Below are 26055 nucleotides of genomic sequence, written 5' to 3' on the forward strand. Positions count from 1 at the left end.
ACACAAGGATCAATTCTTTATACATGTAACATAAGCAGAAAGGACAGACATTTATTTATTTAAATGATACAGTATTTGACCATCCTCACTCATGTATAACCAATTGTTCTGGATTATCATCTGTGGAAATTTAAGGGTAAAAAAGACAAAAAAAAAAAAAGAATCACCACTTGCGCTGTCATTTGTAACTGTTTTCAAAGTTTCCTTTAATTTCCATCGACACACCTTGACCCACAATATTTACATCTTGTCTGCATTGATAATACATCACAGTTTTACACATCTAAGACCATAAGCACACTGCGCTTCACACTTTTAATATATATATTTATATATACATTTAATATTTACTTAAGTCTTTATTTAATTAATAATAGTAAGGATGTAGAAATAGGCAGCACAATGAAATGTCTAACTAGTGACATGAAGGGAAGGGAGGGAGGCAGATTGTTGGTCCAACATGATGCCGTACTAATGTATGAACATAACCCACATCCCCAGTCAACGTACCTACTTCACAGCAAGACTCTGTTTAAAAGGTGTGTTCATATTCTGTAACTTGATATTCTGACTGTTCAAGTTCTTATTTTTAGCTGCAGGAGGTGATCCTGCTTACGAAGTGTGATGAACACACTTTAGTGTGACCACATGGCACCAAGTACACAGGGACAACAACTAATCAAGCAACGCATTCTGGTACTTGTAGTTCTCTTTTAAGAAAGGAGTCTGATAAAAGGCACCCGAATGCATTGGGACAAAAACAAAATATGAACTGGACTGCCTGGAACCATATAGTCAACCAATACATATGATAAAGGGATCAGATATATAAATCTCGTGGCCTTTCTCCATTCTGTGAGCCTACAAGCACCTTGAGACTGACCGCACTTCATTCCCACATGAGCTGTCATACACAGGGCCACAACAAACGGGACGGGTGCTGATAAAACAGCAAGACAATGTTCAAGAGCATTTTATACCAATTTAAATAAAATACATGAAAATGATTACATGAATAAATAAATACACAAATAAATAAAAGGTAGGTACAGGTACAAAATCTGGCATCCATGCTGAAAAATACCCATTTGGTAGCAGGTAACAGCAGTCAAAAGACCTTTCCCACTGAGTTCTACTCAGATTTATCTGCTTCTACATACACTTCTGTATTGGAAGCTATGGGAAGCTAACTGTAACCAGCACTACAGTATAGCAAAACATGATAATTCTGGAACAATTAACTGTTAAAATCTGATTTCCCCATCATTTTACAACAGGATTCCTCAGGCACCTGTGCCTACCTCTAATTAAATAAATAAATAAATAAATAAATAAATAAATTGACATTCCTGTCTGCATAACCGGATTACACCATATTGAAGACATACTGTGGCTGCTGTACCTGTCTGTACAGAACTAGAACGAGGAAACCTGCACAGCTGACAATGGAGCTTGCCTACAGAATCAGTTTGTGCAGATTTAGCAGTTACCTGATTGCTCAAATTCCTGGCACTGGTCATTTCAAAACTAGAGTAGTTCTGAAACCCAGAACTGAGTGCCGGAATAGTATTTTTTTTTTTTTTTTTTACTCTGCATTTGAAGTCTGATTTCCAAGTATTTTTGAGGTATTCAGGATACGGCTAAAACCTGAAGGACAGCTTGCAAGTCCATTATTCGCTGCTGATAAAGTAGGGAAAGGGGTTTTGGAGGAAAACATAAAAACTTGACTTTTTAAATGGGGGTATTCCCATCACAAGGGTGAGTTTATCTGCAACATGTCTGATCATAAAAAACAACTCATGGCTGAGAGACTGGCTAACAAATTTAACTGATTTCAGACACATTGAAGAACAGGGAGCCAAAACATCCTAACTCTGAGCTTTTGTAAAGTTATTATAAGTGGTTGTATGTCCTGCTCCCATAGTCACAACATCACTATAGGCAAACCGGGTCTTGAAACACATTTGCTGTTAAGAAACTCTACCAAGTTATAAGGTAAGTACCTCAGTATGTTATCACTAGTCCTGTTATTTATATAAATCTGCATTTCACATCTTCTGCCATTATTATACTTTATTATTATTATTATTATTATTATTATTATTATTATTATTATTATTATTATTATTATTATTCTTTAATAGCAGTGGCTCATTGCAAGGAATGGAACCAATCACACAAAAAATTGCTCTTCCTGGAAATTAATCTGGCAAGATAAACAATGAACTTACTGGGTCAATAATAGTCATTGATATACATGGAACAATATTATTAGACTGGAGAGTATTCAGAAAATGAATGCCATGGAACAAAGACAGTTATCAATAAATGTACTTCTGTGGTGTTTTTTTTGTGGGTCTTTTTTTAATTTCACTGGAATTTCCGTGGATATAAAGGACTGGGGTTTGTGCGACAAGTTCTGGTAAAAATCAACAGACTTCACAAGAACTGTATAGCTTGACAAAGTACAATCTTGAGAACAACTTCTAAGCATGCACTTCAGTGGTAGAGATATATGCTGTTTTAAAGCCACGTTGCATAGCCAGGTTTCAGGGACAATGCTATTGACAATGAAATGACTACTGGTGCATAGCCAAGTGTTAAGCACAATGTTGCAGAACAAGTATCAAACGATTAAGTGAAGTCAACTATTGGCGTGAATTCAGAAACCGCGTGATTTACCCTTTAAGTTGTTGGCATGTAGAATGTCTGAAGTGGATTTGTTTTAGGAGGCCACAAGCCAACGTTCTGTTACCTAGAATGACTTCAGTGACTTCAAAACACACTACACGTAATACTAAATATCAACATAATGTTAAATGTTTTTGATGAGTCTTTGTCAATGTGTTTTGTACTAGAATATAAACTGTGTGATTTGTCTCTCTTGTTTCTGGCTGGGATCAATATAGCAACATTAACCCTTTCAGTCCTGGCAGGACCTGAAGGTCCCGTCCTGTCTTAGGGTTGTTTAGAGTTCAAGTACAAAAGGGACTTTAAAATCCCACTCACTAAAATATATGTACAAAACACTTGTGTCCTATTCTCATGTATACTCAATAAAGGAGTTGCTTTTTTAATTAAATAACTTAATTTCATATTCTTCAGCTCAACAAAAATAATTCAGGACTGAAAGGTATAAAGCATTTCAAAATCTCATTATTTATTTTCCCCTAACCTTTTTACAATGTTTGCAATTATGTTGAGTGGTTCTGGGGATCACATTTTGAGTTATGACCATTTCTTCCTCGTCTATTCAAATCATGTGATAAAATGACTTTTCAGCTTAGCTGGTCCCACCCACGTTGGATCACTGAAGTTGAAATCTCACACTTTTACATTGGTTGATTGGAATGAGGAAGGCAGTTTAGTGCTAGGCAGTTATGATTCTCCAAACAAGCTCAAGGCAATTTCAAAAGCCAGGTAAAGGCAGACCTAGAGAAAAATATAAATAACTCAAAATACTGGGGCAGCAGAACCCAGAACCACTCTTAATGATTGCAAATATAATAAAAAGACAAGGGGAAGTTGGAACAAATACATAATGGCATTGGAAGCGGCTTGTTATTTATCAATTGGTTCCTCTGGAAAGAAGCTAATGCCACACACTAGTTAGATCAATCTTGCTAAAACACAGTTTACATAATACAAAAGTCATTAAGATTTTTCATCAAATTAGTACACCTATACTATTGTGAAAACTGACTGTTAAACGGGTTAGGTAAGGGTAATTAGATGGGGGGGGGGTGCTGAAGTTATGGAAGGTGTCACGTGGGGAAACTGGTTAGTTCCCAGTTTGATCACTGGTGGCTCAGACTGGGAGTGGTGTTCCCTCTTAGAACTGGACCCAGTTTGTTGACTGCTGGTTCTGAGCGGGAACGGAACTGCAAAGAAACAAAATAAGAGTGATGTATTATGCGATGTGTAAGCCTTTGCAGAAACATGTTCTACCCTTCATTCATCCTTTCCAAAAAGCTTTAACTTGCAAGTTTGAAGTCTGCTTTAAAAAGAAGTCTTCTAATTTCATTTTCAATTGCATATTTGCAATCATTCCGAGTGGTTCTTATGGCAACTGCTGAAATATTGTCTTTCATTTCGTGAGTCTGTGTTAAGGTGCTTTGAACAAGTCCAGGAGCTGATCTTCAGTTCTAGGTGTCTGCCATAGACATGTGTAAAGTAGGCTAGGTCATCCAAGGTGTCCTTAAATTAATAATCAACAGCACCATCTAGAGCAAAACAGCAACGTATTGCCAAAAAAGAAAGATCCTGAACTCATATGAAAGCACACAAACACATCAAAACATTAAATAAAATAAAAGAAAACAAGCATGTTTCTGCATATGCAATAGGAATCACTCCAAATGAACGCAAACATCCTAAAAATGAAAGGGAACAAAAAAAAAAGTAAATTAAATCTGAAACTACCTATTCTTTAATGGACGTCTAGCCAGCCTGTAATACAGGGTTGAGTAGTTTACATGTAGGCACCTCACCTGGCTGGAGCTGAGAAATCTCCCCATGTATCCGAGCTTTGTGCTGGAACCGAGGGAACTGAGTCGGGGGCGTCCAAATCTAACAGGGAACCTGACAGGGCGACGAGGGGAAGAGGATAGCTGGGAACATTGACTTAAAGGCATTAACCAGGCTTTCATTTCAATGTTCCAGGGACGGAAATAAGACTCTTATTGCATAGCAGTTTCACCCATTCCAGGTTTTACTAGGAGCTTGATTGAGTCTTATTAAACTCATAGTAAAACCAGGAACGGATCACATTGCTATGCAGTTTCTATCCCTGCTTTACATTAGCGTAAGCAACTTTGTCACTGGGGGCCCCTTTATTCCTTGCTGTTTTTTTTCATGCTCATCACTATATATAAATTAAACTGACTTCATTCGGGTACGTTGCAGCAAGACCAGTGGAAGCAGCGGCTTAATCTATAAAACTATTTACATGCATTTAGAGCTAAAAAGATAAATTATTATTATTATTATTTATTTCTTAGCAGACGTCCTTATCCAGGGTGACTTACAATTGTTAAAAGATATCACATTATTTTTTACACATTATTTTTACATACAATTACCCATTTATACAGTTGGGTTTTTACTGGAGCAATCTAGGTAAAGTACCTTGCTCAAGGGTACAGCAGCAGTGTCCCCCACCTGGGATTGAACCCACAACCCTCCGGTCAAGAGTCCAGAGCCCTAACCACTACTCCACACTGCTGCATCAATTGTATTTTAAAACCTTGCTAGTCTTTTAGGTAGCTTTGTATGCAAGCATTGCCCAGTTCAGGGCCTCTCAGTCCTGGCAAAGCCAAGCAAAGAGATTCAACTTCGGGTTACTGTAATTACAGGCTTCAGAATTGTTTGCTGGCACTGTCTACAGTTTGCCAAGTCTCAAACAGCAAATTAATGAACTTTAAAAAAAAAAAAAAAAAAAAAAAAAAAAATTCTATAGGATGTCCTGGGTGATTAATCAACGAGGACACTGCTCCCAAATATACTTCATGCCCGAGTTATTTGAAGCTTTAGTCATTCCGGCTCAAGTGGGCCAAGTAAGCTTCAAATGTCAGGAGTCATATTCATGCTGTTTTAATCCAATGCTGAGAGGGCTGAGCAATCACCTCCACAGAATTGGATCCAGCTGGAATATACAGTGTTGGTGTCTACCACATGTTGGGGTTTCAGAGCTCAATCTAGTCAGCCTAGCAGATGCTTTTCCTCAAATCAAACAGTCAATAATGTAAGGTGAATAGCATCTAATCCAATGATTTCAGAAAATGAGGTAATATTGATATGTGGAACCATGTATTGAAAAGGTAAACATGAGGAATCTGCCACCATAGTTTAACTAAATATCTGGAAACTGTGACACATTTCAGCAGGAATATAAAAAGTGCAAAGGCACATTTTCTGAAAATAATTTCAATATTTAAAAAGGTATAAAACTAACAAAAAACAGCATGCAACTAGGAGAGGAGGTGTTCTGAACAATTCCTTGCAGTTTTACAGTGTTAAAATAAGGCCATTCGTATCCTTAACAAAACACAACGCAAAAATTGCCTTTCCTGCCTTACCTGTGTCTTCTGCTGCCACTTGGGGAGCATTCTTTAGTGCAACTGGCTCTGGAACGTGATTGGGTGATTCAGTGGAAGACGGCGGGGCTATCTTTCCACCAGGGGGAGGCGGGAGCAGCCCAAACCCTACTGCCCCCTGGGGGCGGGGCTTACCATCTCTCCTCTTTGTTTGCTGGAGAGAAATAAACACATATATAAAATATTGTTTGTTTGTTTGTTTCAACCCATTTTTAATCTTTGCTGGTCATTTTTTAAACTTGAGCATTCCCACCTTCATTTGCTATGCTTCTTTAACAAAATGAATGAGAAGAGGAATACGATTTTCCCTACTATTGTCTGCCTATTGCTCTCTAGGTTTTGTCATCGGTAATCAAACGACGCGTCCCAAAACATCTGGGACCTGCACATTCAATCAAAGCAAAACGTCATGTAAACCAAAAAATCAAAAAACACTGTGATTCTCCAGTGTTTCAGGAATATTGTTTCAATTATATGTGATAAGACTTGTAATCTATGACTGATATAAAAATGCTGTTATTGCAAGTGATTGTAACAGCACTCCAACATTTGTAACAGCTGTGGCCACACACTGCAGTTTGTTTCCTCTCACGCCCTAAGGCATTAATATGTGCAGCTGTGAAAAGGTTCATAGGAGCCATGACCAGTCTTATAACCAGTTACGTGCTATAAAAAGAGACACCTTATAATGAGCGAGCAACAGTTTTCTTTTGTAATGGCATCAGAAGCTTACCCCGATATTGAGGGTGATGGTTTGTCCCTCCTTGAAACCCAGGTCAAGCTTTGGTCCTGTATCCTTGTTCTGAGATTCCTTTGAGATCTCATTCTCCTGTTTCACCCACCTGTATTTGGAAAGGGAGTAAAAAGAAACTTAAGTTAAAGAAACCTCAGTTTGCATGCCCCGCTTTCAGATAGTCTTGCACTTTAAGGATGGAAAGACGACTCCAATTACATTGTAGTTTCCTCCATTCCAGGTTTTAAAATTAGCCTGATTTGCCACAGTGTACAGCTAACAAGCTCAGGTGCGTCTTACTAAACTAACAGTAACTAATGGATCAAACTAATGTGCAATGGGAATATTATTTCCATCCCTGTTCTTTCCTGGTCATTCCACCTAGAGTGTGAAATTGTCCCAGCTAGTGATGCAAGTCGGTTATGATCTTTTTTTTTTTTTTTTCCAACTCTTTCAGCTGTTTTGACACAACATAGAACGAATAAAGTAATTTATTAAGAGACATTCAACTTTTCAGCGTATTATTTTCCTGGTACACCCATCGTCGCTGCGGTCAGTTGTAAGTGACAAATCATGTAGAACTGCAGCTCATGATTTTCAAAATTGCAGTTATTTAATCAACATGTTCACTTCAAAGTGACCGAGATGTTTGGCTGCATTTTAAAATAGTTTCTGATGAGGAAACATTTCTAATTTAAAATGTCACCTAGATTTATGTCCACAAAAAAAACATATGCAAAGTTTATGTTTAGATGCTGGTTTATCATAGACCGCTACTGACTATGGATAAAGCCCTTACACTTGAATTAAATCAATATGCTGACAGAATGTAAATTAAGCTACCTTAAAAATTACGCTGACCTGCACACCGATGCATCTCATTTGAAGCAGCTTCCAGATGCTTGTGCGCAGTATCCCTTTCATGTATTTTTCAGTTTTACAATGGTTCAGGACCTCAAACTCCAAGCTTCAGCTTTTCACTTAGGATGCATTTTTTTAACAAAAGGTCTGGGTTATGGTACACAGACCAAGTGTTTGCATATGATTGTTAGTACTAGCACCAGCATCTTTCATCAACAACCAGGAGAACCCAGACTAATCATGAAGCCGCGGTTATCCCTACCGAGGGCAGTTAGAATCAACCTGGGGAGTCTTGTCATACATTTTGATTCATGTTACCATATTAAAATTATTAAGGGATGTTAATATGAACCATCTACATGCAGTAAAGTGTGCAATGGGCTCCCGAAAACAACGGCAGTTTAGTGCTGAGACTACAGACGCTTTTTCGTGATACAAAATAAATTCGGTTCGGTTCAGTTTTATCGTTTGGTTTGGAGTTTTGTGCATGTGTCGGTGTCGGTGTGGGAATGACCTAGGAAGTGAAGCAGTAACAGAATTCCAAGGCAAGGCCAGTAAACTTGCTGTATTTGTCTATAAAATCTGCAGGCCTATATAGTAGATTAAAAAAAAATGTCCAGTACCGCCCCGTGTGGAATCACTCGATTACAATAATGGCACTCACTTGAAGTGATCCTGTAGCGCTACGTTGAAATCAAAAGCATCCCCGCGGTCGTTGAACCCGATCCCAATAAAAGCACTGCGTCCTGTAGCAGAAAGAAGAAGAACCGAGAGCTAACCCCCAACATCAATTCCTGATCACAGAATAAATGCTTTATTCAGCACCATCATTAATGGAGATCAAGGAAGGCACCACTGTTTGAGAAATTAAGATTTTTAAATTTCGATCTCAATTACTTTTTAAAAAAAATTCTGTTGCTCCAATTCTGAGTTATTGTTTTTCTCTCTATCAGTTTTTACCCGCTCCTGCTTAAATGTATATATATATATATATATATATATATATATATATATATATATATATATATATATATATATATATATATATATATATATATATATATATATTTTTGCATCACTGAATATATATTTTCTACTTTTTTGCCCACAGTAATCTTAAAAGTACAATCCAGGTAAGATTGTGTAGTTGTAATACTACTAACATGTAACTCATGATCCACATACAAAGTGACACTCCGAAAACATTAACTCAAATACTTTAAAATAGGCATAATTGCATTTAAATAGTCACACCTGTGTGTAAAACTTTCGTCCATCTGAAACTGCACTCTTCATAATTACTGCACAATCAGACAGTCGACCTCAATCAGAGGTCAACTGTCATTTTTCTATTTGACAAGCCCCCCCTTCCCTTCCTCTGAACTTACCGTTTCCATCTTGGATGCGGATTACAAAGTATCGACTGGAGTCGCTGACAGTCTCCACTGTGATGCCGGGGAACTCAATGACTGGGGCCTGAGCAAACAGCTCTCCTACAAAGAGAGATTACAAAGACAGACACCCTGTCTTTCTTACTAGGCTTTAAAATCCCTTTTGTTTTTAGCATTAGCAACAATAGGTTTTCCACTAACTCTATCAACACTGCAGTCAGGAAAACATAAGTCTACTAAATACAGACCAGTAAACTAATCAGCCTACCCCTCTGTGTGAAATATTAAATGACTGAATGGATTATCATTCCTTCCAGCACCTTGTGGAGTCTATGCCATGTCAAGGCGGTGAACAGGGCAAACGGTGGCCCAACCCGATATTAGGTACAGATCTGTGTAAGACATTGAAACTATTAAAATATTATACTAGGGTGATCAAGTTAAAGTAGCAGCATGAACTCACAGGGATACTTAATTAAACAACAGAAAACAAAATGGGAACGTGAGTTTCTTCTACATCAGCATTTATGATTGGCTGGGCTGGATTCATGGAGTGGCAGAATGGTTTGCCCTCAGAAAGGTTTGTCTGGTTTGTCATGGGAAGGCACTGCATGAAGAGAAGTACATACCTGAGGCTTTATCCTCCAGTTTAATATAAGCCACTTTTCCTCGCGCTGTGATTCGCAGCCGCCCCGTCCAATCAGGCTGCTCCAGCTTCCAGTCCGACGCCCTAAAACATGACATCATCGTGTGAGACGCGGTCAGTCGGAGGGAGCAATTCTGAAAACTCACAGCAGAAATTGTATGTAACGTGACTATTGGTTAACACCCATCTTCTCACAAATCTATGCAGTTGGTTAACCACCCTGACTAGCTATCAGGTTGACCTCCTGCTATGTGGACTATGTGGCTATTCAACCCAGCTATGAAAAGACTGCAGAATGAAGAGAACAGGAAGTTATTAAAACCTCCTTCTTATCCCCAGTCCAAAAGTCCAATATCCTGTACAGACTGCATATTTATTGTAAAAATCTTTGTAAAATGTGTATTTTAAGTGAACTGAAGTGCTGTAAAACTGACCTAAACAGCAGATATTGATGTTTTTGAGAGCAAAAACAAAACATCTGGGGGGTAATAGTTTAAGGGGAATGAGCGCTATTGTTAAAGGGTCATTCCACGCCAACTCAACCAGAAAAGGGACATTTCGTTGCCCGTCCGTCTCAGATTTTCCTAGAAATATTCACCTGGGGGTTCAGAAATGATAGCCATTTTTTTTTTTTTTTTTAAATGTCCCCTTCGACCTGTGAATTTGCAAAGGTCAACCTAAAGTGAGAAAGGGACCTTGACCAGAAAAATCAACCTGGGTGCAATTGAGGTGCTACCATCATGCGTAGCACCTTGTTCTACTCGTATTGAATAGGGCTTTTCAGAAAAAAAAATACTAGGAGCACCCTACTCACTTCTGGCAAATTGCCAGACGAGGGCTAACTAACAAGTTTTATTCAAACTTCAGCCTAACCCTTTCCTCTGTATGGGGATGTGGGTCCTAAAATGTAAGTATTGCTGTAAGACCCTTAGGTACCAGTCTTCCAAATTCTGTGAAAAACATTTGGTTTCAAGACCCACCACTGGTTATTAAACACCCTTGAAATTTGAATTTTTGCTATTTGTACGAAGTTTAGGGCGTAATAACTTGTGTGGGGGGACTCCAAAAAATCACCCAAAGATATGTTTGGATAGATGTTGATGAGATCTACAAGCATCAAGCAAAATATTATGGTATCCGGGGATTTTGGATTTTTGAAGTTGCATTTGTCATGCATTCAAACATTGTTTATGGCCACTTTGGTGAGGCTAAAGTGCCACATAGTTCTATCCGAACTGGCTATTTCTTTAACTTTGCATTCTCTGAGGACTGATCTAGAGGAAAAAGTAACAGTATGTGCTTCCACTGGCACTAGCTTGGAGCTGAGGGGTTATGAACTTGCATGGGACTTTAGAACATGGTTGGAACAAAGACTATGAGTGTAAGGGTTAACTTCTGCCAACACCACTACTCCAAATGAACCAAACCACACGATTTATGACACATTTTGGGGCAATTCACATGGCTCTCCTTATGAATGCACACTCTCCTACCTGGGAATCTTTTCACAAGTAGTTAATGTATCATCGACCCCCAGGGGTTCCCAAACTGGGGGCCAGGCACTGGGGGGGGGGGGGGGGGGGCACAAGATGGTTTCAGGGACCGTAGCACATACAAAAATGTTGTCTCCCAAATGACCCTGACAAAGCAATGTTCACCAGACTGGGAGATCAATTATATTATATGAATGCTGCAGTCAGGTGCTTGGAGTTACTTTAAATTCAACATTGACGTCAGCTTGTGCCCACACTAAATTCCAAAGGGGGTGATTGCAAGGAGAACAAAACAGGCAATTATCCACTTTATCATTATAACATTTTTTTTTTAATTAAATAAAATACATAACTCCAGTATGGGTTCTTGATCTATTTTATTCCACCTACATAAATAACACAAACCATAGCTTTCTAGGAAGGTTTATGTTGCATTTGCAGTCAGTGTGTGTAGTAATTATGGAGCGCTCTTTCAAATTGACACTAAGCATAACGAAAGCATACCGGTACAAATGTACAACCTCTCTCACTAAAGGCATCAGAATCTAAATTTCTGGTGGAGGTCCTCAATCAGGATGCCTAATGGCACAAGGGGCCTTGACCCAAGAAAGTTTGGGAACCCCTGATTTATTAGGGGTAAACATTTACTTTAATTAAAAATGGTATATTAAATACAAGCTGCTGATCACCTGTGAGGCCTAGAAGGTTACCATGACTGATTTAACCTAAATTTCAACTAACATGGCCAACTGTAACCTGTGATCTCAGGAACCACTAGGTCTACACACCTGAAATGTACTACAGGTTCATAATCCATTACTTTTTCTATTATCAAATTGGAATTAACCCAATGGGCCCTATTTGTAAGATTAAAAAACAGTATAATCAAAATGTGCCTTTCTGCATACAATATTCCAATTCCAGCTCACAAGACAAACATGTTACTAAAACAGCACTAACACTAATAACAGGCTACACTAGAAGCCTTGCTACATTGTACCACGCTTTCAGTGCAATAAACACAAAATAATAATAAACTATTCATTATATATAAAAAAAAATATGTACTGAATCGCCGTGGGGATTCTCATACAATTTATTTATTTGCTCTTAAGCAGACAAATGCAAACTGTAAGTCAATACCTGTATAACAACTGTAAAAATGCACAGAACACAATACATTCAGATCATTTACTGGAGTGTCACCAGAGTGATTGACAGACAGTACTCTGAAAAGCGGTTTCGTTGCACAGCACAGAAAGTTGGCAAATTATGACAAGCATGCAGCTCACAGGTGTTTTGCATCCAGTAATATCAATCCTACTACGCCATACGTATACACTCGTTTGACACCAATTACGTGCAATGCATCCTAATCGCAGCGCTGTAATGGTTAGTTGAATTTATATTATTAATGATAAGCCTACATTCTACAGTAACACAATAAAGCCGTCTACAGACACAGGGCTGCGTCTGTTTTTTGGTTTTTTTTTTTGTTGTTTTTTTTTTTGTTATAATCCAATGAAAAAATACCACCGCTTGTGACATTAATAATGCATTGCAAATGATGTAGCACTGAGGTCTCACACACAGTGTCGTGCTGTCTTTTTTTAAAAAAAAAAACAGATGTAGCTTGAGCAAATGCATTCTCAAACATTACTGCACTGCAAAACTGACATAAACGCAATTCAATCGTGTCATTTAATATGTTAAACACCGTCTACCGATTAATATTATTCAGATAGGTGCACCCCAATGCACCCGTACCCTCGGCGGTTATCGTGTCACTTATAATATGTAACAGATGTATTTGTATCATTCGGTCTGGTACCTGTAGCCTCGATTGGATGCCCTGGGAGGAATCTTATACACGTTGACATCTTGTTTTACACAGAGGACCGACTCGTACTCTCCTTCGGTCGCCATTTTTCCCCCTACTTCAGCTGCAGTCACCCCTCCACCACAACACAAGCTGCATTTCCTGCCAGTACATCCTTCAGTTTACATTTCCTGTGCTTCCAGCGGACCTGGCGCTGTGCGCCGCCATGTTCGCAGGATCAGTACGGAACCACGCGTTTAAGATGCTCGTTTTTCATTTTGTAAAATGAACATGTCATTTTTTTTTCTTTCAAAGAGTTTCAATTCTTGATAAGACTATTGATGCGTTGTAAATGAAGCAGTTTGCTGGACCCTAGTGAAGGCTGCTGTACTGACTTGTGATTATACAAATACATTATTGAGAAATAAGTTTTAGTACTACTGCCATGTGAGGGGGACATTTCCCTGTCGTTGAAAAGGTGAGGGGGACATGTCCCCCGTGTAAATTAGGGTGACCAGGAGCCCCGGTTTCACCAGGACTGTCCTGGTGTCCCTCCAGATAGCACTCTGTACGTTAATTAGGTAAACAGTCGTCAATCATATTAAAATATGGCTGCAGAATAATATTTGTCATGTAGGTTACTATATTGAATTAACATTAAAGATACAAATAATAATACATATTAGGTTATAATGTATAGTTAATGAAAGTGAAAGTGGGAAGGTTTGCAGTAGTCAAATGTGTAAACAGTAATACTGTTAAAAGCGCTGTATTCAAATCTTTGTGTCCTGCTTATGCACTTTGAAAATCTGGTCACTGAATCCCTGAAATATCATTCCAACTGGTACTTTTTGTTGTGACGTTTTAGGCGTACAATCTCTCAATCTCTCTCTCTCTCTATAAACACATAACATTTTCCTAATCAGCTCATTAGTGTCAGCAGCAGTCATGTTGGGAGCATTGTCATGCACACAAGCAGTAGTTTTTTTTTCTCTTATGCCAAATTCTTCAGGCTATGTTTTCAAATGGCTTGCAATATTTTCAGCAGTATGTCGTTCTGGCATATCTATTACTGCAAATTTTATATCCCAAGTTTCAGTCACTGTGATGTAAGATTCAACATTAATGGTCATCGATGCGTCTGTAGTAATGGCCACAGATTCAGCCTCAACTAAATCTGCCTTTGAAGTATCAACAGCAGATTTGTAAATGCTATCAAGTCGGGTCTTCACTGCTTTTCTGCTGGGACGACGTAGTTTGGCTCTAAGTTTTTCTTAGAGCTACGAAACCCTTGCTCACAGGCAATGTATCTTTAGCAATCATTTCATTAATTAGGTTCCTTATAGCAATACTTCTGCTGCTTGTACTCTGTCTTGCGGTGAATGGAACCCAGGGCCTCTCTGCAGGTAGGTGAATACATGCTTACATTGTAGGTGGTTTAACATTGCCCCTGTGCTGTTCCTGCAGCTCAGTCTTTTATTGCAAAGTGCATTTTATTGTTTTAGCTTCTACTTTGGTAAAATGTTCCCAAACAAAACTATTTTCCATTTTGTTTTCAAGTCAGACTGGAACCTTTTTAAAACCTCCACCTTTCTTTTTTTTTTAATCTGTCAGGAGCTTGTAATTTAGAGTCATAGAAAGAAGAGTTGGGCTGCAGCTGCAGGCTTAGTGTGGTTAAAGGGTCTGTTCAGACCATTTATATTTGTCTATACAATTAGTCATTTTTAAATGATTAACAATTTTCTAATCAATTATTCAAGTAAACAATTACATGTAACCCATCGCTAATAATAAATGAGTTCCTTCTTCAGCTCAACAAAAATAATTCAAGACTGAAAGGGTTAAACACACTGTATTGTCAGATACATTATATCAAAAAACACAGGAGCTTCACTAATGAACGTAGCACACAAGAACAGACATACACATGTTGGGTGTATTTGCAATACATTTTTCCAGAATGAAAGTTAGTAACTGAATTTATACCAGTGTTGTATATAAAGTAATTTAATAGGGGGGGGGGGGGGGGGGAACAAAACTATTTGTTACTTTTGCAGTTAACTGTATTTACATTTTTGTAGTGTTAAGCTTTTTTTCAAATGACACTCAAATACTCTTAAATAAACTTAGCACAGGGCAGCAGTATTTGGTAATTCAAATCATCCTCCACATTTCACAAATTACATCTATACAAAAAAAAAGTGTGAAACCTTTCTACATACAGTAAATCATGCCGATTTTGAAGCTGGAAGGGACTGTGTTACGAAACTGAAGCTCTGGGAACATCAGGCTGGGCAGGATGGTTTTTTTTTTGTTTGTTTGTTTCTGATTTTCACAGAACGCAGATTTACTCTAGATGGCACCTTTGGCATGTGAAGCTCCGAGTGCTGTGCTTTGGGCATGCAAACCTATGGCAGATGAAGCACGAATTCCTAGACTTCTGGTCTTTGCCTCTTTCACACAGATAGCATCGTCCGCTGGACCATTGCTGTGCTGATGAACTAGGCCTCCATGGCACATCCACCTGCAAGCCACATTCGATAAAGCTGGCCTGAAGGCAACTGCAAGGTAAACTAAAGAAGCACAAAAAGAAGTATTTTATTTAGCAAATGTGCAAAGAGAAGCTTGAATTAATACATTTTTTTTTATAGAGCAAGTAGCTTCAATTGCATTTTCTTTATTTTCAGTCCCTCTACCATTTTATTTAATGACTCAAATACTATGCTTCTTTTTTGTAATTTCTGTGTTAAAGTGCTTTTACAAGGTTCAGTTTGTGTGCCTTAGATATATGTAATGTTGGCTAAGTCCTCCAGTGTCTTTATATTAGTCAGTACTAGCACATTCTAGTACACAGTGTATTACCAGAAACACAAATGTAAACTTGATGGAAAGATTACTAGATGGAGCTGGCTCTTAGTTTTCTAAAGACACTTCGATTCTTCTAGCCTGAAAGACAAATATCTACAGCAATATCTACAGTAACTGTAGAGCAGCTACTGAACTCAGGTGAAAACACCTGAACACAGGCTATAAAATCAAATTATAAAATACAGTATTTTAGCAACTGCAATATGAGCCACTCAGAAGGATTTCAAAAAACATCAAAAACGTGAGGGAACAGGGAAAAAAAAACAATTACATTAAATCTGAAGCTACTCTTTAGCCCCTTGTCTGCTGAGGCCCTTTTGATGCTCTGTGCTACAAGAATTTTGTGATTTTGGGAGTCAGCTTTCACATAGGAATACTTTTTTGTGGATTTTTAGTCATGTGACAACAAAAAAAAACAGCTATTATATGCAAAATGCAACTTATTTATAAAATGTATTATACCTACATCATTCTTAGTCCCTAAAATACTTATTTATTGTATTTATATAGTGCTTTTTATACAAAAGTATCGCAAAGCACTATACAGTACATAGCAGGTAAAAAAAAGAACGAACCACAATACATTTGTATAGCATGTCCCACATACAACTGCCACAATGAGATTTTAAATAACATTTTTAAATAACAGAATACACATAATACAAAAGCAGCAGTTAAAAACCCACTAAGATAAGAAAGCCATTTTATAAGAGTCCGTTTTTAGTTTTGACTTAAAAACTGTAATGGTCCCAGCTTCCCTGACAGACAAAGGTAGAGCATTCCATAATTTAGGAGCTCTACAAAATAAAGCCCTACCTCCCCTGTTGCATTTGTTGACCCTAAGAATAAGTGCGGTTTGGAAGATACAGGGTCAGTAATGCCTGCAAATAACTTGGTTCTAATCCAAATGATAGTCTCAAATGACAGACCAGGATCAAAGATGACCCCCAAACTCTTCATTTCTAGTTTAAGTTTTGATGAGAGACTGCAAGGGTCAAGCTCATGTAATCCCGCCTCTTATGTTTGATGCAAGATTGTCGAGGTTTTTAAGATGCTTTAGTTTCTTTGTTGAAAAAAAAAAACAGTGTTTCTGAATTCCCTGGAGTGTCCTGAGTTCAAAGATGCCAAATACGTGCACTTTTATACACATTTCAGGCATTTACATGCCCTAGACTGATACCACGCCACTTTGACTTTTCTGCTTCAAATTATGCTGCAGGGGTTTTAAAACATCTTGAATAAGGTCAACAGTCTTTATTCAATTGTTTCAACAGAGTAGTTTTATTCCAAAAAGTAGAAGTCTCCACTGCATTTCAGTACAGTGAACATTCCTTACCCAATAGCTAACTAATTGCCATACTAGTGTCTAAACAGAAAACATTCTTTACCCTAAAATCGGTTCCAACAAGTTTCCTTTTATGAGACCCTTAAACATATTGGAATGTGTTTTATAACTTTATGGAGAGGCACTTGGGCATATTGGAAGGTGCTTTTAGAACATTAATGGACCTCTGCATCTGACAGCTTTAATTTCATTTGTGAAAAAAAACTGTTTCTGAATGAGTGTCCTGAGTTCAAAGATACCAAATATGTGCACCATTATACACAGTTCATGTGTTTACATGCCCTGGACTGCCACCAGGCCAATTTGACTTTTCTAGTTCGAATTATGCAGTCCATGGTCAATAGTACCCACCCCAATTTCATGTTCCCAGTACACCACCAAACAATAAGACACCCTGGCAAAAGTATATATTTTCTGAATCTGCACAAAATAAGAATTTTTGAAATAGGTAACATAATATCTCCCTTCAATGGTTTGTTACCCATAATCCTTCTGGAGCCCAAGGCAATGTTGTCGCATGAAATAAAAACAAGTGATTTGTAGTACCTGTGGTTATGTTGGATGGTTTTGAAGGTTTATTTAGTCCTTCCAGTACTCATATACTGTGTGGTACTTTTCAAAACACTCCTCCAAACAGAGGCCTGGCTTAGAGGGACAGCGTGGACAGTGGTACCGTGTGTCCCTCCGTATGCCGTTGCGGGAACATACACGGCACCTTTTCTGAGGATTGGCTTTTCTCCCGGACTGTGGCAGCGTTCGAACAAAATGCCGTTCACGAAGCCTTGCCACAGTTTCTGATCTTTCAGTCTCTGGTACTCCTTGTGTATCAAACAAAAGGCTGGCAATCACAGAGGTCTGAAATTCAAGAAATGTGAGCTGAGGCTCTGGTGCAGTACTTAGGTACACAACATAGGCATTGTACAGTGAGATCTGGACCATGTACATGCCAAGTTTTTTATACAATGCCATGGTCTTCCTTGCAGCATTGTACGACTCCAGCATCTGGTCTGACCTATCCATGCCTCCCATGTATTTGTTGTAGTCCAGGACACACTTGGGCTTGTTTGTGTGTGTGTCCTGCCCTCGCACAGGAACTGCTACAGTTGCCTCATCGTGGATGGTGGTGAGGAGGTACACATCTTTTTTGTCAGTGTATTTAACTGCCAGCAGTTCCTCACAGCGCAGAGCGCTGGTTTTGCCACGCCTCTGTTTGTTGGCTACCAATTGACGAGGAAATCCCTTCCTGTTGGGTCTTATTGTACCACAGGCCATTGTATCTAAAGTGTACAAGGCCCTAAACAGAGGGATCCCTGTGCAGAAGTCATCTACATACATATGATAGCCAAGATTTAGGAGGGGCACAACAAGATCCCACACAATTCTCTCAGATGTCTGCAAATCAGGGGGGCAGCCAGGCGGCTCAATCCGAGTCTCCTTCCCTGTGTACAGTCTGAACTGATGAGTGTAGCCAGTGGAACTCTCACAAAGTTTGTACAATTTAATCCCATAACGGGCACGCTTCATGGGAATATATTGTTTGAAAATAATCCTCCCCTTGAAAAGCAGGAGAGACTCATCCACAGCTATATTTTGGCCAGGTGTATATATCTCTTTAAATTTATATTGCAGATGATCTAGAAGTGGCCGTAATTTGAAGAGACTGTCAAACTGAGGATGGTCCCTCGGGAGAGCCTTAGCATTGTCATTGTAGTGTAAAAACTTTAACAATAACTGGAATCTGTCCCGGCTCATTGTGGAGGGAAAAATTGGTGCAGCATGTACTGGGTTGGTGGACCAATATAAATCAATTCTAGGTTTATCACCTAATCCCATTAGAAAAGATAAGCCCCAGAACTTTTTCATTTCAATTGCATTAGTGGGGACCCACTTGCGCACCCTAGAATGTGGCCCCAGGTTGTTGCAATGCTGTGCCAGATATTGCTGACCATACAAATTAGTTTGGGTTACCAAATATTCAAAAATGTCATCAGTGATGAACAACTGGAAAAAGTTAATTGGGGTAAATCCAGTTGTGTTCACCTTGGTGCCTGGTGTGCCAGAAAAATTGGGTATTTGGGGCTGGGTGATGTTAGGGGGGGTCCAGTGGTAGAATACCTGAAATCTACCATCCCTCAGCCCAGGCCCACGTGATGTACTGGGTTCATGCAGGGGCTCAGGCTCAGTCTCCATAGGCTCCTCTTCCTGGCCACTGTTGGTCTCCTCACTGGAAGAAGTGCCACTTGGCTCATATTCACTGCCAGAATCATCTGGCACAAAATCACACTCTGAGCCAGACTCCGCTAGGAGGTTTGCAACAGCCTCTTCACTGAGCTCCCTTCTTGCCATTTTCTTCCCCAAATAATCCCTGTACGGATAAAATTATAAATAAAAAAAAATGCACTGATAAAATTTAAGCAAACAAAATTACATGTGTTGTAAGGGTAGCAGAGATAATTCAATTAAAAAAAATAATAATTATAAAGCCAACTCGTTCAATATATTTTTATAAATATGTAAAGATTTTTTTTTTTTTAAATGGATCAGAAGAAACAAAATCTAATAAAACATTACAGTCCAATTGTTTTTGGGGATATGGGGGCTTCGCCTCGTGATTTGCAACATACCCGGGGCGTGGTGATATTACAGTATATCATACACCCTGTCGTGCCTTATTGCTTACTTTAACAATATTTAGTAAGAATTAAAAAAAAAACAAAAAAAACATGTAAAGACTGCACACAAAACCACCAAAGAAAAAAAAAAAACATGTAAAGACTGCACACAAAACCACCAAAAAAAACCAAGCTTTCATTAACCAAATATGCAATAGGTTGTCGTTATTACATGACTCACCGTGAAAAACCCAGAGCGCTCTGTACCATCTGCTTGCCCCGCACCTCTGCTAGCGGACGGATTAGAGTCTGTGCAAGGTGCTCTAGGAAGTGCCTACGATGCTGCTTTTCAGTTCCGAACACCTGTGTCATCTTCTGCAATCCCCAGGCTTTCCTGGTAAGCACAAATGTGTTGGCAGCCATGGCATCGATAAGGTATTGCAGGAGGCGCAAACTCCAATGCCGCATTGTGCGTCTGCAGGAAAATTCTTCTACTGTCTTGTTGAAGGTCGCACAGCCTCCCTTTGTGCTACTGAAGTATAGCAACACAAGTGGTTTCTTGCGGTCTGTGTTTGTATCTACTACCTTGTCGTGGTGCATAGTTGACAGAAGGTTAATTGTCGTCTGTTTTTCTGGTACATAGGATACCAAAGTTCTGTAACTTGCAAAATAAAAGTCTGTGCTTTTTGCTGGTCGGCCAGATGGGAGTAGAGCTTTTTTAAGGATCTCCTCTCTGTTTTCAATTGCGCCAACTAGAGTCAAGCCCTGCTGCCACAGTTTATCCGCCAGCTCAACAGATGTGAACAGTTTGTCTGTGCTAATGTTACGGCCGCTGTTATAGAATGGCTTAGCAAGATTCAATGCCGCAGTCATCCTCAGATCTCTCGCCGTGGTGCCAGCCTTATTTCCCAAATAGATATTGAAGTTGCAGAGGTAGCCACTCTCTACATCCACCATTTCCCAGAGCTTTAGCCCATAGCGTGGAGGTTTCTTTGGTATATGCCGTCTTAAACTGCATTTGCCACGGTAGGGATAGAGTGTTTCATCCACAGTCAGGTGGCCCCCTGGTTGATACGCTGTGCAGCATTTCTTCCGTACCCTTTCAAAAATATCCTGCATCTTGAAAAATCCAGGGTCCTGCGCACATCTGCTGGCTCGAGTGTCAATGTCATCAAATGTAAGGAGAGAGGACAGCAGTGTGAACCGCTGGCGTGACATTGCTACAGTCGCCCAGTGTACCCTATGCAAATGGCCCTTTTTTTCTGACCAGATCTCGTGGACGTCAACATTTCTTTTGTGGAGCACTCCAAGGAGGATACAAACGCCAATAAAAGCATAAACCTCATGTTCGGTGACGTGCTGCATAACACTGTCATGCTTCACCCGCGCTTCTCTGTCGATCCTTTTATTGGTACATTCTACAACTGTGTGAACTGTGGTAGAGTCAAACAGGAACTTGAAAAAGTCTTCTGCCTTTTCTAATTTGCTACATTGGGGCGAGAGGCCTTCCTTCACTCCTACAATTTTAGGTAAACTGAACTCCATTACTGGAGGGTCAAGAGACCATTCAAACTCTTTGAGTTTTGTAGAAGGCCAGTGTTGGGAAGACTTATCTGTCTGTCCTTCCATATCGTCCACCTCATCCTCCTCATCCTCATCTGGTGTATCATCCTCAGTTTGTTCCACATCAAAGTCAACACTCTCACTGCCACTGTCACTTTCTTTCAGAATGTGATGTTGACAGGAATTGAAGCTTAAGAACTGAACAGCCCTGTCCCCTTCCATGTGGGCAAATTCCACTGCTGGGATCTCCGTTTTGACGCTGACAGGTTCGGGTTCAAAAACCTCCTCTTGAATGTAGTCTGATTCCAGCTCAGGAACCTCTGTTTTAATGTAGACAGGTTCCAAATCAACAACTTCTTCTTTAATGTGGACAGACATGCTTGATCCTTGCTCCAAGATGGGTCTCTACAGCTGCCTGTCCTGGTAAGAAAACAAATCATAAGAACTGTTAAAGTTTTGTCAAACATTTAGCCCACACATCATAACACATGTATGCTGAGCGGATGACAAATAGTTACGCCACTATGATAAGCTTGCTCCTGCATGTCCATGCTGCACTTCTTTCCAAGGTTGAGTTATAAAAAGTGCAGTTATTAAGCTATAAAGTATTTTATGTAGTTTTGAAACTAAATTAATGAAAAGATATGGTGTGCATATTTATGTTTACCTGAATCTTGCAGTACACAAGTCTCCAGTTTTTAAACATAATGGAACATTATTTATTCATTTATTGAGCTACCGCTACTGCATGAACACTTTTTTTATTTTAAAAATGAGTGCATGTTGTATTAGCGAGGTCTGATTCATTTGGGACTGCAGATGATGGCCTTATTAAGTACATTAACACTAGAAGTCCCGCGGCAGTCATTTTGGTGGTTTTTGGTTTTAAAATTTAATTTTCTCCAGTCGTGTAACACATATGGGGCTGCGCGTTCATGTACCTTTCTGTCCATAAGTATTAAATATTCTCACAAAGCATGAAATGCGGGAGTGCAGAAATAAAGGAGATATATTACATTATACCTAAAAGCCCCGGGAGCAGTCGCACTGACGGCCACACAGAAAACAACTGTATTGTGATTATACAGAACGGTATTCTACTTTATTACTTTTATTTACCAGTCTGTAATGAGTTTAGCTGTAATTACATTAGTCTCTACTCTCTGCCTAAGTGAATGACTGACAGTATTGTTTTTCAATCAGTCTTTTCAAAGGCTGGTGCCTGCTTGCAAGGTGCGCTTTTTTGTTTAGTCAATTAGCATTGGGACTAGTGAAAAAAAAAAAAAAAATACCAGAGACCGTGGAGTTTTACAAAGCAACAAAATATGGAGTTGATGTTTTGGATCAGATGGCACAGAAGTATTCTGTGAAAGCTGCCTCCCGACAGTGGCCTGTTCAGGTGTTTTAAATATATTGGACCTAGCAGCCATCAACTCCTGGGTACTTTACAAAGAATGCACGGAGAAGAAATTACCAAGGAGAGAATATATTTCACAGTTAGCACAGGAACCTCGTAAGAAGCATTTGGAACAGAGGGAGACTGCCAAGCATGTACCCACAGCTGAAGCTGGCAACCCCACTGACAGCCGCAAATATAATACGGAATATGCTTCGGTTGTTCAGATGTTTATGTGACATACTCAATAAAAAAAAAAAAAAATGAATTATATCTAACTGTTTCTCCTTTCGTTACACTATTTAGTGATTTTGAATACAGCCGTCAGAAAGACTGCTGCAGGGCTTCTAGGTATGATTATATATCCGGGTCTTCTAGTGTTAAAGTCAATGGAAGCAAATCGGGACTCTAAATATGTGGCCTTGATTGATGTGTAGCCTTTGTACTGAGGTGCCAATTAGCTAAGTTTTCACTGTAACAAATATCCCATGGTATTTACAAACATCTTACCAGTCAGGGAGGTAGTCAAACATGTTTATGTTTTATTTTTTATCCTATCTACCTTCACCACGCTAGAGGTTTTTAATGAAAAGAAGGGATTGTTTTTGATAGCTCCACCACAATACCACTGGCAAGTTATTCTGAACACTGTGAAAATTAAAGTTTAACGGGTAAGTAGCTTCCCATTACAATCTTACAATGAGTTCATAAGCTGTTCTTGAGTTCTAGTTGCCTGTCAGGCATACAATGTGGGCTAGATCAGCTAAAATGACTTTATATTTGTGAGCACCAGCACCATATACTGAAAAGCAGTGTATTGCCAAGAAAAGAGATCACTATTTGTTTTTTAGCTGGTGACTGCTGGGGTACACAGGCATCTGCAATAAAAAAGTACATCAGTAACATACATATCAGTGTCAAATAAAGCCCACAAGATGTTATGTACATGCAAAGTCCTTATATAGAAATTAGGCTTTGTGGTCTGGAATGGTAAGTGACTGGCATCACATTTACCGTTGTATGTGTCTTGGCAGTTACCATGGCAGAAATCAATTTTTGGAAATAAAAACTAAAAATGGTCAAGTATTCAACAGTGCTAGTAACTGGATAACATTTGGGGTGCAACTGCATTCTCAAATGCTTTTAATGGCAGTGTTACAAGTGTTCCTAACAGAATGCAACTTTTTTCTACCAGAAATATATACAGTATAAAAGTTCCTGCAATACAAATCCCAGTTATTTATGTGAAAGCAATCCATAGATCAACAAATACATTTGTGTGCAATTCATTCCACAGTGAAAAAGGCTATTCAATTACAATACATCCAGAGAGAGGTGTTAGACACAGGTGCAGAGAGAAAAACAAACCCAAAAGAAAAACCATTCACATGCAAATATTTGTAAAAACAGCAGAAGTGCATTTTGTTTTGCTGAGAAACATTTAACAAAACTTAGCTATTTTTCAAAAACATGTATTAAGTTACATGTTTGTGTTTTTCAAGTTATGGATACACATACATCAGCAAGCATACACAATACATTCTGTGCAATTATGCCCAAGCCAGACCAAACCTACAAGCATGCAGCACAACCTACACATGCCAACAACCCTTATTTGAGAATTACAAATTCGCTTTGGTGGATCAAGTTTACTGGACAAAACCTCACAAATATTGACCTTACTCCATACTGAATCTTAAAAAGAATCGCGACGTGAATTAATAATAATTGAAGTTTCATAAATGAGACCAGGTGTATACTTTCATGTACTTCACTCTTGCAATAACTGCCACCTTCAATTAAGCACCCGCGCACTGTTGTGTTTTGCTATTGTCCCGTAGCAGAAAGTTAAATTTCCGATCACAGGCAGAGCGACTCGATTATTTATTTTATTTTGTTACACGTGCTGTGTCAAACAGAGCAACCTCGCTTCATAGAAAAACTAGAACAATTTTGATAACCACTGCGTTTGTTTTTTGCAGGCACGTCTCGAGACGCGGCATACGTACTTTGTCTACCGACGTGCTAAACAATACGTCCCTGTTTGGAATTTAAGAAGCTATTATATAAAGTACATGTTTAATTTGTATTATTGTATTTCTTGTTACCATGTTTGTTTGTTTGTTTGTTTTTCTGGGACCTCTCGCCCCCTCTCCTTGCTGTCGTTTAGTGTCGCACAAGCAAGAGTAACTGAGACGTAAGCATGCCGCAAGCGTTTCTGGGAGGTGTAGTTCATCCAAATGTTGCTAGAGGAGGTGATCCCCGACTCCTTACCTGCCATTATTACGTCTGGGTGAGTTACTCTACCTTTTTGCACACATCTAAGGAATTATTTAATGAACTTTTGTGTTTGTTTATTTGTTTTGTTTTAAATAAGTGGTTTTTTTTTTCTTACAGTTATTTGTAAAACGAGAGTAAACATCGTTATCTAGTCTAGTGAACGGAATTTATATTTCTGTCATGTTTCAGCTCTGCTACAAAGAAATTAAAAATCTAAGTTTTATTTTTACAGACCTGTTTACTTGTTCACGAAGTTACTTTTACTGGAATGGTAAAATAATATGACCACAGTGGGAATTGGTTATTTGTCCAAATAGGTTCATGACCTCCCAGTTATCAACCACAACTCACCCCTAAAAACAAGACCTTCAAAACCTGAAGAAATGTCAGCAGGAATTAAACTGTTTTTATCTGAATGCTGAACCATTATTAAGGGAGTTCTACTGTTATTTAAAGAATACATACCAATTTGAATTAGAATACATAAGTAATTTGAATGGCTTTTGCTATTTTACGATGTTAGCAGCCATTCCCAGAGTACTTAATTTTTACTCTTAAAGGTAACCGTATTCACGTTTTTTTTGTAATTGCTGTTATTTGAAATCGTTCTATCTTGTGCATTTATTGTACGTACTACTTGCTCTTAATGGAAGCAAGTCTCAGGCCACTCTTCCTGTCAAAGGAATCAAGGGTGGTAAGTGTTAAGCTGGCCGTGCAACCAGTGAGCTAAAGTAGACCCCACTGACATTAAGTTGTCCTGAGTTGTTGTGGAGAGTTGCTATGGTGAGGGAACATAATTGAACATTCTAAATAAGGGAGTACAATGGGGTTAAATAAATGGCAACTCCAAATATACGACTATTGACCAGTAGGACTCCATGGCCCTCCACTCAGGGGCTACCCTACTCTAAATCAGTGTATTCACTGTTTTTCTTTTTTCTTTCAATATCAAC

The 26055-nt window shown here is 38.9% G+C and overlaps 2 protein-coding genes across 6 annotated transcripts; both read right to left on the minus strand.

Moving 5' to 3' along the window:
- Positions 1-176: 176 nt before the first annotated feature.
- On the minus strand, positions 177-13267 carry LOC117425828 (adaptin ear-binding coat-associated protein 1-like). 2 transcript variants are annotated; one of them, XM_034043111.3, is made up of 8 exons: positions 13051-13264; positions 9710-9810; positions 9078-9182; positions 8354-8435; positions 6829-6937; positions 6078-6249; positions 4491-4581; positions 3700-3881 (listed from the first exon to the last, which is right to left on the minus strand). In XM_034043111.3, the coding sequence occupies exons 1-8, from the start codon at positions 13143-13145 to the stop codon at positions 3833-3835; spliced, it is 804 nt and encodes a 267-aa protein (XP_033899002.1). In that variant the 5' UTR covers positions 13146-13264; the 3' UTR covers positions 3700-3832. The 2 variants fall into 2 exon arrangements, with proteins under 2 accessions (XP_033899001.2, XP_033899002.1); XM_034043110.3 differs by lacking the exon at positions 4491-4581 and having other exon boundaries at positions 177-3881; positions 13051-13267.
- Positions 13268-14871: 1604 nt separating this feature from the next.
- Positions 14872-25032, minus strand: LOC117425304 (piggyBac transposable element-derived protein 4-like). 4 transcript variants are annotated; one of them, XM_034042130.3, is made up of 4 exons: positions 24931-25026; positions 20105-21846; positions 19367-19616; positions 15391-15599 (listed from the first exon to the last, which is right to left on the minus strand). In XM_034042130.3, exons 2-4 carry the CDS (start codon positions 21802-21804, stop codon positions 15540-15542), a joined length of 2010 nt encoding a protein of 669 aa, XP_033898021.3. In that variant the 5' UTR covers positions 21805-21846; positions 24931-25026; the 3' UTR covers positions 15391-15539. The 4 variants fall into 4 exon arrangements, with proteins under 4 accessions (XP_058849570.1, XP_033898021.3, XP_033898019.3 ...); XM_034042128.3 differs by having other exon boundaries at positions 15463-15599; positions 17798-19616; positions 24931-25032; XM_034042129.3 differs by having other exon boundaries at positions 15463-15611; positions 17798-19616; positions 24931-25032.
- Positions 25033-26055: the final 1023 nt, after the last annotated feature.

The sequence above is a fragment of the Acipenser ruthenus genome, chromosome 20 (assembly GCF_902713425.1).
Source record: "Acipenser ruthenus chromosome 20, fAciRut3.2 maternal haplotype, whole genome shotgun sequence".
Lineage (NCBI taxonomy): Eukaryota > Metazoa > Chordata > Actinopteri > Acipenseriformes > Acipenseridae > Acipenser > Acipenser ruthenus.